Source organism: Ranitomeya imitator, chromosome 1 (genome assembly GCF_032444005.1).
Source record: "Ranitomeya imitator isolate aRanImi1 chromosome 1, aRanImi1.pri, whole genome shotgun sequence".
In the NCBI taxonomy this organism is placed as follows: domain Eukaryota; kingdom Metazoa; phylum Chordata; class Amphibia; order Anura; family Dendrobatidae; genus Ranitomeya; species Ranitomeya imitator.
This window is the reverse complement of record NC_091282.1, coordinates 363,455,085-363,471,397: the sequence shown is the minus strand read 5'-3', so window position 1 is coordinate 363,471,397 and position 16,313 is coordinate 363,455,085. Positions and strand designations below refer to the sequence as shown.

The 16,313-nt window shown below is 41.2% G+C and overlaps 1 protein-coding gene across 1 annotated transcript; it reads right to left on the bottom strand.

The window, feature by feature from the left end:
* Positions 1–1,141: 1,141 nt before the first annotated feature.
* On the bottom strand, positions 1,142–2,844 carry LOC138657793 (uncharacterized). Its single transcript, XM_069745450.1, has 3 exons — positions 2,684–2,844; positions 2,382–2,492; positions 1,142–2,200 (listed from the first exon to the last, which is right to left on the bottom strand). The coding sequence occupies exons 1-3, from the start codon at positions 2,832–2,834 to the stop codon at positions 1,518–1,520; spliced, it is 945 nt and encodes a 314-aa protein (XP_069601551.1). The 5' UTR covers positions 2,835–2,844; the 3' UTR covers positions 1,142–1,517.
* Positions 2,845–16,313: the final 13,469 nt, after the last annotated feature.

Here is a 16,313-nt window from a genome sequence, read left to right as displayed (position 1 = left end):
TATAATTTGACTCTATCCTTGTTTTGTTGAAAATAACTGGACATACATAAGAAACCGGGCAATATATCTTTATAGAAATAACACTTCTGCACTCTTTGTGTATTTCTATCAGTTTTATTCAGGCATTTATAACACAACATGTTTGATATTGGTAATTTGATTCTGGGAACACATTTTAAGTTACTGCTGCACATGTATTACTGTTTTTCTTGTTTTTTGTGTAAAATTTCGTTGTTGGTTTACAAAGACATTTCTTTGAGAAATGTGTAGCATAACCAATTACCCATCACGGCCACTAGATGGCAGAATATCATATTAATTATTCTGGGATAACATTTCTCTTTGTGCCTATTAATTTTACAGGAGCCTGTGCTGCCTATAATTTGACTCCTTTTTATACAAAGACATCTAACATATACAGACTTTTAATATTTTTGTGTAAAATCGCGGTCAGACAGGCACAAACACACACACACACACACACGCACACAACACAGAACCACACACAACAAACACACAGAACCCACACACACACACACACACACGAGAAATAGACATTTAGGACTTATTTATGTTATTATCTTTATGCACTTTGAATGTGCTGTCTATAATTTGACTCTATCCTTGTTTTGTTGAAAATAACTGGACATACATAAGAAACCGGGCAATATATCTTTATAGAAATAACACTTCTGCACTCTTTGTGTATTTCTATCAGTTTTATTCAGGCATTTATAACACAACATGTTTGATATTGGTAATTTGATTCTGGGAACACATTTTAAGTTACTGCTGCACATGTATTACTGTTTTTCTTGTTTTTTGTGTAAAATTTCGTTGTTGGCTTACAAAGACATTTCTTTGAGAAATGTGTAGCATAACCAATTACCCATCACGGCCACTAGATGGCAGAATATCATATTAATTATTCTGGGATAACATTTCTCTTTGGGCATTTCTATCAGTTTTATTTATGCTTTTATAACACAACATGTCTGCTATTGTTAATTTGATTCGGGGATAACACATGTTTATAAAAATAACGCTATAGCAAGCGGTAATGTCAAATTCTGAAAATAGCCATTTTATATTGAATTACTAACATTTTTCTATTTTAGCGCTGACACAGCCACATATATTATTCCAGCTTTCTTTAATTCTGCATTATTTTATCACATGATGAAAATAGTCATTTTATATTGAATTACTGCAGCTCGCGGCGCGTTACCACTGGTCTCGTTTCTCAATTAATTTCCCAGCTGACGACGCTATCTATAATTCTGCGTATACCTTAGGCGTGTATTTACATGACAGTGTAATTATTTCTCACAATAAAACAACAGCTCAAATTTTAAGTTAGCTAACAGCATAATGATGACAAATGCATCTTTGCGGAATCTGATAACGACACGCTGAACAAAGGACGGAGCCTGACAAATACACACAACACACAACACGCACATATTATGAAAAATGACAACCATTGTATGTGATTTAAAAAACTTTAGTTAGATTTATCAGGGGTGATTTAGTTTGAAAGCACGCAGCTCCTCGGTAATGTCATGTGTTGGACACGCATTTAACAGTCTTTCATATGTATCGCAGAAAGATTTTAGTTCCATCTGTGCGAGTTTGCTTTGAGCGTACTGCGCAGACATGTCAGTAAACATTTTGACATGGTCAGCATCCCACGAAGGACGACCTGTGTAAGGTGTATGTACAGCAACTTTCTGCTTTCTACCTACACGGCGTCGGGATACGGTTCGTTTCTTTAGAGGTAATACAGGGGCAAAAACGCTAGAAAAGTCTGCAAGAGCAGTATCTGCAGATTGCACAGTCTGGCACACAGGTATATTGAGGGGCTCTGTGGGTGACCACAGACCCTCGGAGAGCTGCTCAATTTCTCTGTTTTCAGGCGTAACTTGGGGTATGGCGCCTGTGCTATTGGCGGGCCGTGTTATGCGGGGCCGAGCGTTCGGCGCTGCACGTTTCTCTCTTGAAACGTTCGTATATTTCTGATGTGAAATCTTGGGGCTTGGATTCCCGGGTTGTTTTGGTGCAGCGTAGCATTCATCACGATCCACAACACAGATGGGCGAGAGAGATGTTGTTCGCACCGCCGTATTAGCTCTTTGTGGTTGATTCTCTTCAGTGTCGTAATTACGCCAGTGCAAAACTCGTTGTTGAAGAGGCGACGTATCTAAAAGAAAAGATACAAGTGGCGGTTAGCCGCGAAACGGCGCAAAATTGGAAAAGCTAAACGGCGACGCATAGCTATGATCATACGTAATATTTGAAAAGTTAATGGGGACAGGTAGCCATGAAATCATTGTAACAATATTTACATAAACCTGTATAGAGCAGTCCAGATATATACTTACAAGTATGAAGCGGGAATTGTCCCACATCAGCTCCTGGTTTAACGGGAGGCGCAATGCTCAAACTCGCAGAGGCGGGAATATTCTCTTTTTCAAGCTGTATTTTCCGGGCAACTAGATTAGCGGGTGTAAGTAAAAATATAACGATTAGCGAACACAGAATTGATTTTCTACACAAAACTGCAGCGGTGAGAAGAATATATATATATTCAAAAATGAATTTTCTGACAGTTAGCTAGCAGCTGTAAGTAAATATGAGTATTACACAAAAGTGAGAATCGACTGTATTTCAAGTGAACAGATACCTTTTCTATTCTTGAAACATCGGTGTAACGAGTTGCCGCGTCTTTTAGGCGCATCGGGTTTCGCTGAAGTTGCAGGGTTCTTGACATCTATGATCTCCACGTCTGAACCCAGCGTATCGCGTGGTTCGGGAACACACCAGTTTTCAGCCATAGCGTCAGATGTCTCCGTGTCAGTATCTGTATGAGAAATTGCGCGTAGTTCGTGTTTACATACAAAGGATTAAAGCAACTGATATAGTATAATATAGTTTTACGGTATAAACATATTTGCGGTGTAAATTAATATAGCAAGACTTATGCCGCTATATATTAATAATTCAGTATTATATTGACGGCTACCGCTATTATTTGTTTTATTAATTTAATCATATATTTATTATGCCATAATTTGTGTAATACAATAGTTAATAGATGCTATAGTTTTACGCCATAAACAGTATATATTAACATAGATAATATATATATATATATATATATTTAGCTTTCTTACATGTGATACATGAAAGATAAATATCTTTGTACCGTGTTACAATGACATTTTTCCCTATCTAAAAGCAAAAAGGTGCTCCTAATTACCCATGATGAGATGAAGAGCAGGCCCATTATCGGCTATCGGCGCCACGGCTTCAATGCGCGCATAATTCTGCGTTATGAAATTATTGCGCCAATCGGGCGACATACACGGCTCTTAAATAAGAAAGAATGCATGAATATATAATTAATATAATTTACTTATAATATAATGACACAATCAGAATGAGTCAATACTCTGTACATTATACGCGTATAATACCTAATTGTGTGCTTGCAAGAAGGGGGCTGCATTGCTCGCGAGGGTATTGGGCGTCCATCTTAAATAAATAGGGGATAAGTTTTATCTATAACTGCGCCGCCAATAAATACAGTTTAAAACTACGTTACAAAAATATGCTTTACAGGCATTGATAATATTAGACCGCAAATAAAACAGTAAACACCTACTTTTCAGAGAGTAGCGCAACTGTTCAGAGAGAAATTACCACCCACCGTGAACACACCTACAGGAAACCGCATTATACGCCACCCGTGACTAATTGCGCGCACATGTCAGATAACAATGGTTGTCATTTTTCATAATATGTGCGTGTTGTGTGTTGTGTGTATTTGTCAGGCTCCGTCCTTTGTTCAGCGTGTCGTTATCAGATTCCGCAAAGATGCATTTGTCATCATTATGCTGTTAGCTAACTTAAAATTTGAGCTGTTGTTTTATTGTGAGAAATAATTACACTGTCATGTAAATACACGCCTAAGGTATACGCAGAATTATAGATAGCGTCGTCAGCTGGGAAATTAATTGAGAAACGAGACCAGTGGTAACGCGCCGCGAGCTGCAGTAATTCAATATAAAATGACTATTTTCATCATGTGATAAAATAATGCAGAATTAAAGAAAGCTGGAATAATATATGTGGCTGTGTCAGCGCTAAAATAGAAAAATGTTAGTAATTCAATATAAAATGGCTATTTTCAGAATTTGACATTACCGCTTGCTATAGCGTTATTTTTATAAACATGTGTTATCCCCGAATCAAATTAACAATAGCAGACATGTTGTGTTATAAAAGCATAAATAAAACTGATAGAAATGCCCAAAGAGAAATGTTATCCCAGAATAATTAATATGATATTCTGCCATCTAGTGGCCGTGATGGGTAATTGGTTATGCTACACATTTCTCAAAGAAATGTCTTTGTAAGCCAACAACGAAATTTTACACAAAAAACAAGAAAAACAGTAATACATGTGCAGCAGTAACTTAAAATGTGTTCCCAGAATCAAATTACCAATATCAAACATGTTGTGTTATAAATGCCTGAATAAAACTGATAGAAATACACAAAGAGTGCAGAAGTGTTATTTCTATAAAGATATATTGCCCGGTTTCTTATGTATGTCCAGTTATTTTCAACAAAACAAGGATAGAGTCAAATTATAGACAGCACATTCAAAGTGCATAAAGATAATAACATAAATAAGTCCTAAATGTCTATTTCTCGTGTGTGTGTGTGTGTGTGTGGGTTCTGTGTGTTTGTTGTGTGTGGTTCTGTGTTGTGTGCGTGTGTGTGTGTGTGTGTGTTTGTGCCTGTCTGACCGCGATTTTACACAAAAATATTAAAAGTCTGTATATGTTAGATGTCTTTGTATAAAAAGGAGTCAAATTATAGGCAGCACAGGCTCCTGTAAAATTAATAGGCACAAAGAGAAATGTTATCCCAGAATAATTAATATGATATTCTGCCATCTAGTGGCCGTGATGGGTAATTGGTTATGCTACACATTTCTCAAAGAAATGTCTTTGTAAACCAACAACGAAATTTTACACAAAAAACAAGAAAAACAGTAATACATGTGCAGCAGTAACTTAAAATGTGTTCCCAGAATCAAATTACCAATATCAAACATGTTGTGTTATAAATGCCTGAATAAAACTGATAGAAATACACAAAGAGTGCAGAAGTGTTATTTCTATAAAGATATATTGCCCGGTTTCTTATGTATGTCCAGTTATTTTCAACAAAACAAGGATAGAGTCAAATTATAGACAGCACATTCAAAGTGCATAAAGATAATAACATAAATAAGTCCTAAATGTCTATTTCTTGTGTGTGTGTGTGTGTGTGTGGGTTCTGTGTGTTTGTTGTGTGTGGTTCTGTGTTGTGTGCGTGTGTGTGTGTGTGTGTGTTTGTGCCTGTCTGACCGCGATTTTACACAAAAATATTAAAAGTCTGTATATGTTAGATGTCTTTGTATAAAAAGGAGTCAAATTATAGGCAGCACAGGCTCCTGTAAAATTAATAGTGTAAAATTAATATGTGCTAAAATAATGTAGAATTAATGAAAGCTGTAATAATATATGGGAATGTGTCACTTTTATATTCGTATAAAACACAACGCTTCTTACATGACAATCAAACAACAAAAACAAATGAAATGTGTTATAAACCATGTGTAAAATAAATACACGACTAGGCTATATTTATAAACATGTGTTACCCCAGAATCAAGGCCATGAAATGTGTTATAAACCATGTGTAAAATAAATACACGACTAGGCTATATTTATAAACATGTGTTACCCCAGAATCAAGGCCACAATAACTTTTCTTTAAGCCGCTGACCCGCAGTTGGAACTAAAATCTTTCTGCGATACATATGAAAGACTGTTAAATGCGTGTGGGGCGAAGAAATATGTGTTACATGCGTAGTGAATTGCAAATATATTCTGAAGTGTATGGCATTTTGAGAAATGTGTGCGTGTTGTGTGCTGTGTGTATTTGTGTGTGTGTGTGAGTTCTGTATGTGTTGCGTGTTCTTTACAGAACCATAAACTTATAATAGCACAATGTTGATGCCGACAGCCGCGCACAGATGTATTTTTGCATTATTTCACAGTGCCTGATGAGTACCGGATGCATGGTTGGTTGAGAAGCGCCCGTGGGTGCAGAAGTGTTTGTGGCCCGCATATTAATAAAGTACAAAAAATCCCTGACCTATGTGGTCAGCATATTAATAAAGTGCAAAAACATGATAACATAAGTCCTAAATGACTAATAACCGCATATTAATAAAGTGCAAAAACATGATAACATAAGTCCTAAATGCCTAATAATCGCATATTAATCATAAATAAGTTCTAAATGTCTATTTCTTGTGTGTTGTATGTTAATAAAGTGCAAAAATCACTGGCGACAGGTCTCAGCCCATAAAGAAAAAGAAGCGCCTACTAAAACAGGCCGGCGGGTTTATCGGTCCTCTTTTAGCTTTTGCAATCCCAATAATAACAAGCCTGATCGCCGGAAGATAATGGAGCATACAACGAAAATGTATCTAGTCCCCAAACAGGAGCTAGACAAACTAAGACCCGGTACTACAGATAACATACGCGACAGTGTTATTCGGCGCCTTGATGGTGAGATTAGCGACATTTTACAGCGTCGTGACATTCCCGATGATGTGAAAATTAAAATGTATAGCGCTGTGCTACAACGCTACTTGGTACATACGAGGCACAGCTCAAAAGAAGTAACGGCTTTAAATCTCGTTAGCCCTCCTGATCCTGGTCAGCAGCAATTGCCAAATACCGACTCTGATAAAAATCATGAGATCGCTGAAATTGTCGGCCATATAAACCAAAGATATAAAAAGAATGCTGAATTTTTACTAAACAGGCTGCTGCAGAATAAAAATGTCACAGCATGGAATAATAATGCTGAATTTATTTTCAAAGGATCCGTAATACCAGGGTCTAACTTACTGGATTTGGTACGTAGTACAACGCAGAGTCATGCTCTGAACAGTAGAAATTTACCGCCGGGTTGGGATTCATTTATGCAGGCTATGGCAGAGCTAAATATGCCGTCTACAGTTGTGGGTAACCCCGCTACTAGGAAGCTTTTAGATGAATTAAAAATTACCAACAGTGAGACACGCTCTGTATCTACACCGCTGAAGTTAGCGGCGTCACCCCGTACAATTCAATCTTTACATTCCCCGTCATTAGGTACCACACGTGGAACTTTGCTACCTAAAAAAAGGTCTCTACCGCTGCTACAAACCATGTGGCTCACGATGTAAAGAATGTACTGGATAAATGCTGTACACGCCTTGTAACGCTATATTAATTATTTTGTAAGAAGTGTAATTGATCATTGTACTGTTACTGTACTGTCATATTACTGTATTGTAATGTTTTTACTTTTTATATTCTGTAAGAATTTTTTATAGTGTTGAAATGTCTTTGAGATGCTGTTTTATCGTGAGAAATAAATCTTTTAAATTTTTTTTACAATATCGTGTCTTTGGTTTTTATTCGTATAAAACACGCCGCTTCTTACTTGTATTGTAACATTGGGTCATATTATAACTTGTGTTGTGACATTGGTGCATATCTCTTCTGTGTATATAAGGCAGCCACAAGGATAAAACCTGCTACAATGTGAATAAACACAGCTTGCAATGGCCTCAGTAGATAACAAATAACCTCAGATGCCATCTTCAGGACACAATAACTTTTCTGTTTGTGGAAATAAACATTTATGGGGTACGCAAATACAACAACAATTGCTTGACCTAGGTGTTATGAACCTCTGAACCGCAGTTAACCTAATTTAGATAATGTTCACCATTTAGTTAGTGTTCACCATTTACAAAAACAAATAGACAGCTTTAAGTTCTCCACTATATGAATACACTGCAAATACCCACAGCAGATTCTCTGTTTGGGAAAATAAACATTTAGTTAATGTTCACCATAGTGTTCAGTAGAGACACATATAAACAGCTTTAAGTTCTCCACTATATGAATACACTGTGAATAAAACAAAAGCTTACAGAATCAAACTCGGGGATACGTATAAAATCTATTATAAACAAATGAGAAAGGTGTTATAAACCACGTGTAAAATAAATACACGACTAGGCTATATTTATAAACATGTGTTATTCCACAAAATACGGGAATAATATCAAAACTACAACAAATTAAACTATATTAAACTATATCAAAAGGGGAAATCAAACAAGGAGGGACAGCTGGATACCAGCCGTCAAACAAGGGGAGGGGAGGGGTTACACACTTTGATACACTTTGATAGGGGCGGGGCACCTGTCAGATTGAGTTTGACGAAACCACCCGCTTATACACTACTAGCGCAACTAGAAATAGCCGTGGGGGGTACCTGACGCTCCCTAGACCCCTCGGCACAGCCTAAGATCTAACTTCCCCTAAAGATGGAAACAGGAAACCTATCTTGCCTCAGAGAAAATCCCCAAAGGAAAGATAGCCCCCCACAAATATTGACGGTGAGAGGAGGGGAAAATAACATACGCAGAGGTGAAATCAGATTTTAGCATAGGAGGCCAGTCTAGCTTGATAGATAGGACAGGAAAGGATACTGTGCAGTCAGTATAAAACTACAAAACAATCCACACAGAGTTTACAAAATCTCCACACCTGACTAAAGGTGTGGAGGGTAAATCTGCTTCCCAGAGCTTCCAGCTAACAGAAAAAATCCATAATGACAAGCTGGACAAAAATAGAATGCACAGAATAAGTCCACAACATGTGGACTGAAATGAGCAAAGCCAGAAGATATCTTTGCAGAACTGGTCAGGAAACCAGGAGAATCCAAGCAGAGATGTGAATCCAGCCAGAGAACATTGACAAGTGGCATAGGCTGAAGACTAGAGCCAGGTTAAATAGCAGAGGCAGGAGAGACGATTAGTGAAAGCAGCTGCTAAAGCTAAACCCAAGGAGCGGCAGTACCACTCAAAACCACCAGAGGGAGCCCAAGGGCAGAATTCACAAAAGTGCCATTTACAACCACCGGAGGGAGCCCAAGAACGGAATTCACAACAGCAGCCCAATGAGCTACAGCGCTGAGGAAAAAAAATGTTGCTTCCACTGTCCCTGCAAACAAAAGGTGGTGTTGGACAGTGGAAATCGCTACAGCACAAGCGGTTTCGGGGTTAATGTACCCTGCCTAACGCTATCCCTGCTTCTGACGAAGCGGCAGCAACCTCTCCCTATGCTCAGATCAGCAGCAGTAAGATGGCGGTCGGCGTGAACGCCCCTTTATAGCCCCTGTGACGCCGCAGACAGCAAGCCAATCACTGCAATGCCCTTCTCTAAGATGGTGGGGACTGAGACCTATGTCATCACGCTGCCCACACTCTACGTCCACCTTCATTGGCTGAGAAATGGCGCTTTTCGCGTCATTGAAACGCGACTTTGGTGCGAAAGTCGCGTACTGCATGGCCGACCCCACACAGGAATCGGGTCGGGTTTCATGAAACCTGATTTTGCCAAAAGTCGGCGACTTATGGAAATGAACGATCTGTTTCGCTGAACCCTAGTCTGGAGCTTTAAGAGCACTCGACAGTGTCTTTTGATAGCTTACAGAAGGAGGTAGATGCAGCAATTAGAGGTTACAGACCTGTACTCGGGGTTAGTTCCACAGTGTGTCAAGGCACGTGCACAAGTACTTATAGGTGAATGTAAAAACTGAGGAGATTCCAGTCAGAAAGACTTTAGAATGATGTCTGTAGAGGTTTTAGAGGGAACCCAGGCTCTTAGGCCTGCAGGAGATCTTGTAGTGAAAACAGCCTCCATGTGTGTTCAGCTCTTCTGGAGAATATCCCTTAGACTAAAGAACATTCTAGACTTGCCTGGAAAACAGCTCCCCCTATTGACCATGTGTCTAGGAGCTGGCCAATAGGACACCGAATTCACATCTCAGATCCTTACAAAACAATAATTATGAGTCATTGTACACTTTCACCATTAAATGACACCAGAACACAGCAAATGAGAAATGTATTGCATCTAAAATGGAGGTGACTAGAAATGGAGAATTACAGCTTACAAATGCAGGGAATAATGTAAAGGGGCAGTTACAGTAGAGAGTGAGCTGTACGCCTTTGAACCCACATACTGAATGGGCCCAGTACGCCTTTGTTTTACACATTGGCAGCAAGGCCTGCCCTGCTGCATAGTCATATGCCCCCCACTACGCCTTTGAACCCACATACTGGATGGGCCCATGAAAATCCACTTCCCACTATACATTTTATACTCCCGTACTCCTTTGTTTTACACATTGGCAGCAAGGCCAGTCCTGCTGCATAGCCAGTCATATGCACCCCATTAGGCCTTGGAACCCACATACTGGATGGGCCCTGGAAAATCCTCTTCACAATATTAATTTTGTACTCCAGTACTCCTTTGTTTTACACATTGGCAGCAAGGCGAGCCCTGCTGCATAGTCAGTCATATGCACCCCATTACGCCTTTGAACCCACATACTGGATGGGCCCATGAAAATCCACTTCCCACTATACATTTTGTAATCCCGTACTCCTTTGTTTTACACATTGGCAGCAAGGCCAGTCCTGCTGCATAGCCAGTCATATGCACCCCATTAGGCCTTGGAACCCACATACTGGATGGGCCCAGGAAAATCCACTTCACGATATGCATTTTGTCCTCCCGTACTCCTTTGTTTTACACATTGGCAGCAAGGCCAGCCCTGCTGCATAGTCATATGCACCCCATTACGCCTTTGAACCCACATACTGGATGGGCCCAGGAAAATCCACTTCACAATATGCATTTTGTCCTCCCGTACTCCTTTGTTTTACACATTGGCAGCAAGGCCAGCCTTGCTGCATAGTCAGTCATATGCACCCCATTACGCCTTTGAACCCACATACTGGATGGGCCCAGGAAAATGCATTCATATTTTTTAATGGTATGATGGGTACCTGATTGCAGAATTATTTACTGGAGAATTTGGCAATTTTATTTGCTGTGTTTTTAACACTAAGTTTCAGATACGGCTTAAAAAAAGGCTAATACTTGCAATACAACGCAATTTTATTGCAAACTACAAAATTCAAGGAATAGTATGACTGAATAGTGTGAGTGGGTACACTTTTGTATATGTTAACATACAAATGTTAATAAGTACATATAAGGATTAAATAAATATAGTGATTACCTATATATGTAGATTAACTACATACAGTATACTTAGATCATCAGCAAGAGGCTTTTGAACATCATCCATCTGGAATATCAGAGAAGCAACACCAAGACAGAGAACCCCTGGGAGATTACCTACACTGCATAAGTGTCCCCAATTATGCAGGTATCAGCACACTGTACATGTACAGGTACCCCAGTTTTGGCATCTGTCTTAGTCATGTTTCTCTGGTCTTATGTAGTGATTTACACTATGTAGTAACTCTACTTTCACCCAGACCTTCAAAAGGCCACTTTTCAAGATTGGATGAAACTGAGATATCATGGAGTCATCAGACGAGGGGCCATAAGCCCCTAGAAAATAAAAGCCACCAGGATTTAGATCAAACCACCACAGGCATGGTTACAGTAAACATTAATGTTTTACAATGACAAACAGCAAACAGATAAAGGCTTAGAACTGATTATAATGCAAAATACCACGCTACAAGTGCCTAGAGTAAATGATTAGAGTAAATGCCTAGAGTAAATATCTACTTGCTGCTTGTTATGTGGGCTGCTCACCTACTTAACCTCTTGCAGTGTTTGAATGCACGCCTGAGTATGTACTGCAGAGTGCAGTACAATGATTCCTAGTGTGATACCTATTAAAAATGCACCCAAAGGGCACTCACATACTAGTACGGTAACTGCAATTAATGGGTATATCGCGTTTGCATACTTAAATGAACTTTACAATGCGTCTCTTACCATATCAGAGTGTACCAGGCAAGATGTCATGTGCTTGCATGGGTTTCTGTGAGGCTGCTCGTGGTAAGTGCACCGAAGGTAGTGGTCAGCACCTCACCAATATTGATGGCAAGTATAGGGGGTGCAGTTGTCTTCCGGATTGTAGGGATCAGGTGGGCGCACGCCTGCTGGTTCTAGCCGCGGTAGGCACAGAATGGTACTAGTCAGTGCAGAGCCAGGAACATCCCGGCCGGAGGCGTCCTGTTATGAGCTGGTGTTTTAGGAAGAACATGAGACAAGCTCTGAAGGAGGTGGTATCTGTACTGACCGCAGACCCTGAACCTAGCAGCGCAACTAGAAATAGCCGTGGGGGGTACCTGACGCTCCTTAGACCCCTCGGCACAGCCTAAGATCTAACTTCCCCTAATGAAGGAAACAGGAAACCTATCTTGCCTCAGAGAAAATCCCCAAAGGAAAGATAGCCCTCCACAAATATTGACGGTGAGAGGAGGGGAAAATAACATACGCAGAGATGAAATCAGATTTTAGCATAGGAGGCCAGTCTAGCTTGATAGATAGGACAGGAAAGGATACTGTGCGGTCAGTATAAAAACTACAAAAATCCACGCAGAGTTTACAAAATCTCCACACCTGACTAAAGGTGTGGGGGGTAAATCTGCTTCCCAGAGCTTCCAGCTAACAGAAAAAATCCATAATGACAAGCTGGACAAAAATAGAATGCACAGAACAATAAGTCCACAACATGTGGACTGAAATGAGCAAAGCCAGAACTTATCTTTGCAGAACTGGTCAGGAAACCAGGAGAATCCAAGCAGAGATGTGAATCCAGCCAGAGAACATTGACAAGTGGCATAGGCTGAAGACTAGAGCCAAGTTAAATAGCAGAGCCAGGAGAGATGATTAGTGAAAGCAGCTGCTAAAGCTAAACCCAAGGAGCAGCAGTTCCACTCAAAACCACCAGAGGGAGCCCAAGGGCAGAATTCACAAAAGTGCCATTTACAACTACCGGAGGGAGCCCAAGAATGGAATTCACAACAGTACCCCCCCCTTGAGGAGGGGTCACCGAACCCTCACCAGAGCCCTCAGGCCGATCAGGACGAGCCAAGTGAAAAGCACGAACCAAATCGGTAGCATGGACATCGGAGGCAACAACCCAAGAATTATCCTCCTGGCCATAACCCTTCCACTTGACAAGATACTGGAGCCTCCGCCTCGAAAAACGAGAATCCAAAATTTTCTCAACCTCATATTCCAACTCTCCCTCAACCAACACCGGGGCAGGAGGGTCAACCGAGGGAACAACGGGCACCACATATCTCCGCAACAAAGATCTATGGAAAACATTATGAATGGCAAAAGAGGCTGGAAGAGCCAAACGAAAAGAGACCGGATTAATAATTTCAGAAATTTTATAAGGACCAATAAACCGAGGCTTAAACTTAGGAGAAGAAACCTTCATAGGAACATGACGAGAAGACAACCAAACCAAATCCCCCACACGAAGCCGGGGACCAACACGCCGACGACGGTTAGCAAAACGTTGAGCCCTTTCCTGAGACAACATAAAATTGTCCACCACATGAGTCCAAATCTGCTGCAGCCTGTCCACGACAGAATCAACACCAGGACAATCAGAAGGCTCAACCTGCCCAGAAGAAAAACGAGGATGAAAAACAAAATTACAAAAGAAAGGTGAAACCAAAGTAGCCGAACTAGCCTGATTATTAAGGGCAAATTCGGCCAACGGCAAGAAAGACACCCAATCATCCTGATCAGCAGACACAAAGCATCTCAAATAGGTCTCCAAGGTCTGATTAGTTCGCTCAGTTTGCCCATTAGTCTGAGGATGAAACGCCGAAGAAAAAGACAAATCAATGCCCATCCTAGCACAAAAGGCCCGCCAAAATCTAGAGACAAACTGAGAACCTCTGTCAGACACAATATTCTCCGGAATGCCATGCAAACGAACCACATGCTGAAAAAACAATGGAACCAGATCTGAGGAGGATGGCAACTTAGGCAAAGGTACCAAATGGACCATTTTAGAGAACCGGTCACAAACAACCCAGATAACAGACATCTTCTGGGAAACAGGACGATCCGAAATAAAATCCATGGAAATATGCATCCAGGGCCTCTCAGGGACCGGCAAAGGCAAAAGCAACCCACTAGCGCGGGAACAGCAAGGCTTGGCCCGGGCGCAAGTCCCACAGGACTGCACAAAAGCACGCACATCGCGAGACAAGGAAGGCCACCAAAAGGACCTAGCAACCAAATCTCTGGTACCAAAAATCCCAGGATGACCAGCCAACACTGAACAATGAACCTCAGAAATTACCTTACTTGTCCATCTATCAGGAACAAACAGCTTCCCCACTGGACAGCGGTCAGGCCTATCAGCCTGAAATTCCTGAAGCACCCGACGCAAATCAGGGGAGATAGCAGAAAGAATCACCCCCTCCTTAAGAATGCCAACCGGCTCAAGGACTCCAGGAGAATCAGGCGAAAAACTCCTAGAGAGGGCATCAGCCTTAACATTCTTAGATCCCGGAAGATACGAGACCACAAAATCAAAACGGGAGAAAAACAGGGACCATCGAGCCTGTCTAGGATTCAGCCGCTTGGCCGACTCGAGGTAAATCAGATTCTTATGATCGGTCAGGACCACAACACGGTGTTTAGCTCCCTCAAGCCAATGTTGCCACTCCTCAAACGCCCACTTCATAGCCAACAACTCCCGATTGCCGACATCATAATTGCGTTCCACAGGTGAAAACTTTCTGGAAAAAAAAGCACACGGTTTCATCAAAGAACCATCAGACTCCCTCTGAGACAAGACGGCCCCTGCCCCAATCTCAGAAGCATCGACCTCAACCTGAAAAGGAAGAGAAACATCCGGTTGACGCAACACAAGGGCAGAAGTAAATCGGCGTTTAAGCTCCTGAAAGGCCTCAACAGCCTCAGTGGACCAATTCGTCACATCAGCGCCTTTCTTCGTCAAATCAGTAAGGGGCTTAACCACACTGGAAAAGTTGGCAATGAAACGGCGATAGAAATTAGCAAAGCCCCAAAATTTTTGAAGACCCTTCACAGATGTGGGTTGGATCCAGTCATGAATAGCTTGGACCTTAACAGGATCCATTTCTATAGACGAGGGAGAAAAAACAAAACCCCAAAAAAAGACCTTCTGAACTCCGAATAGGCACTTAGACCCCTTCACAAATAAAGCATTATCACGAAGGATCTGGAACACCATCCTGACCTGCTTCACATGAGACTCCCAATCATTGGAAAAAATCAAAATATCATCCAAATATACGACCATGAATTTATCAAGATAATTGCGGAAAATATCATGCATGAAAGACTGGAACACAGATACTGCCATATGGTGCACAGCTTTGCGCTTGCGCAGATGCCGATCAATCTGAATGGCTAGAGACTATGATTCGTTCAAACCTGCAGGCGTACGAAAGCCCACCATAACATCTTTACGGGTTTCAGAAAGACCTTTTCTGAAAATAGCAGCCAGAGCCTCTTCATTCCATTTAGTGAGCACAGACCATTTTCTAAATTTCTGGCAGTATAATTCTGCCGCTTCCTGACCTTGACACAGGGCCAACAGTGTTTTCTCAGCATGCTCTACAGAGTTAGGTTCGTCATACAATAATCCGAGCGCTTGAAAAAATGCGTCTACATTCAATAATGCCGGATTCCCTGTTTCAAGAGAAAAAGCCCAGTCTTGCGAATCACCACGCAGCAAGGATATGATGATTTTCACCTGCTGAATGGGATCACCTGAAGAACGGGGTTTCAAAGCAAAAAACAATTTGCAGTTATTTTTAAAGTTCAAAAACTTGGATCTGTCCCCAAAGAACAAATCCGGAGTAGGAATTCTGGGCTCTAAAGCCGGAGTCTGGACAACATAGTCCTGGATACTCTGTACTCTTGCAGCCAGTTGATCCACACGAGAAAACAAACCCTGAGCATCCATGCCAGAGCATATATCCTGCACCACCCAGATATCAAGAGGAAAAATGAGGCAAACCAGAGCACAGAAAAAAAAAATGGTTCAGAACTTTCTTTTCCTTCTTTTGAGATACATTTAATTCATTTTCGGCCACTTGTACTGTTATGAGCTGGTGGTTTAGGAACAACATGAGACAAGCTCTGAAGGAGGTGGTATCTGTACTGACCGCAGACCCTGAACCTAGCAGCGCAACTAGAAATAGCCGTGGGGGGTACCTGACCCTCCCTAGACCCCTCGGCACAGCCTAAGATCTAACTTCCCCTAAAGAAGGAAACAGGAAACCTATCTTGCCTCAGAGAAAATCCCCAAAGGAAAGATAGCCCCCCACA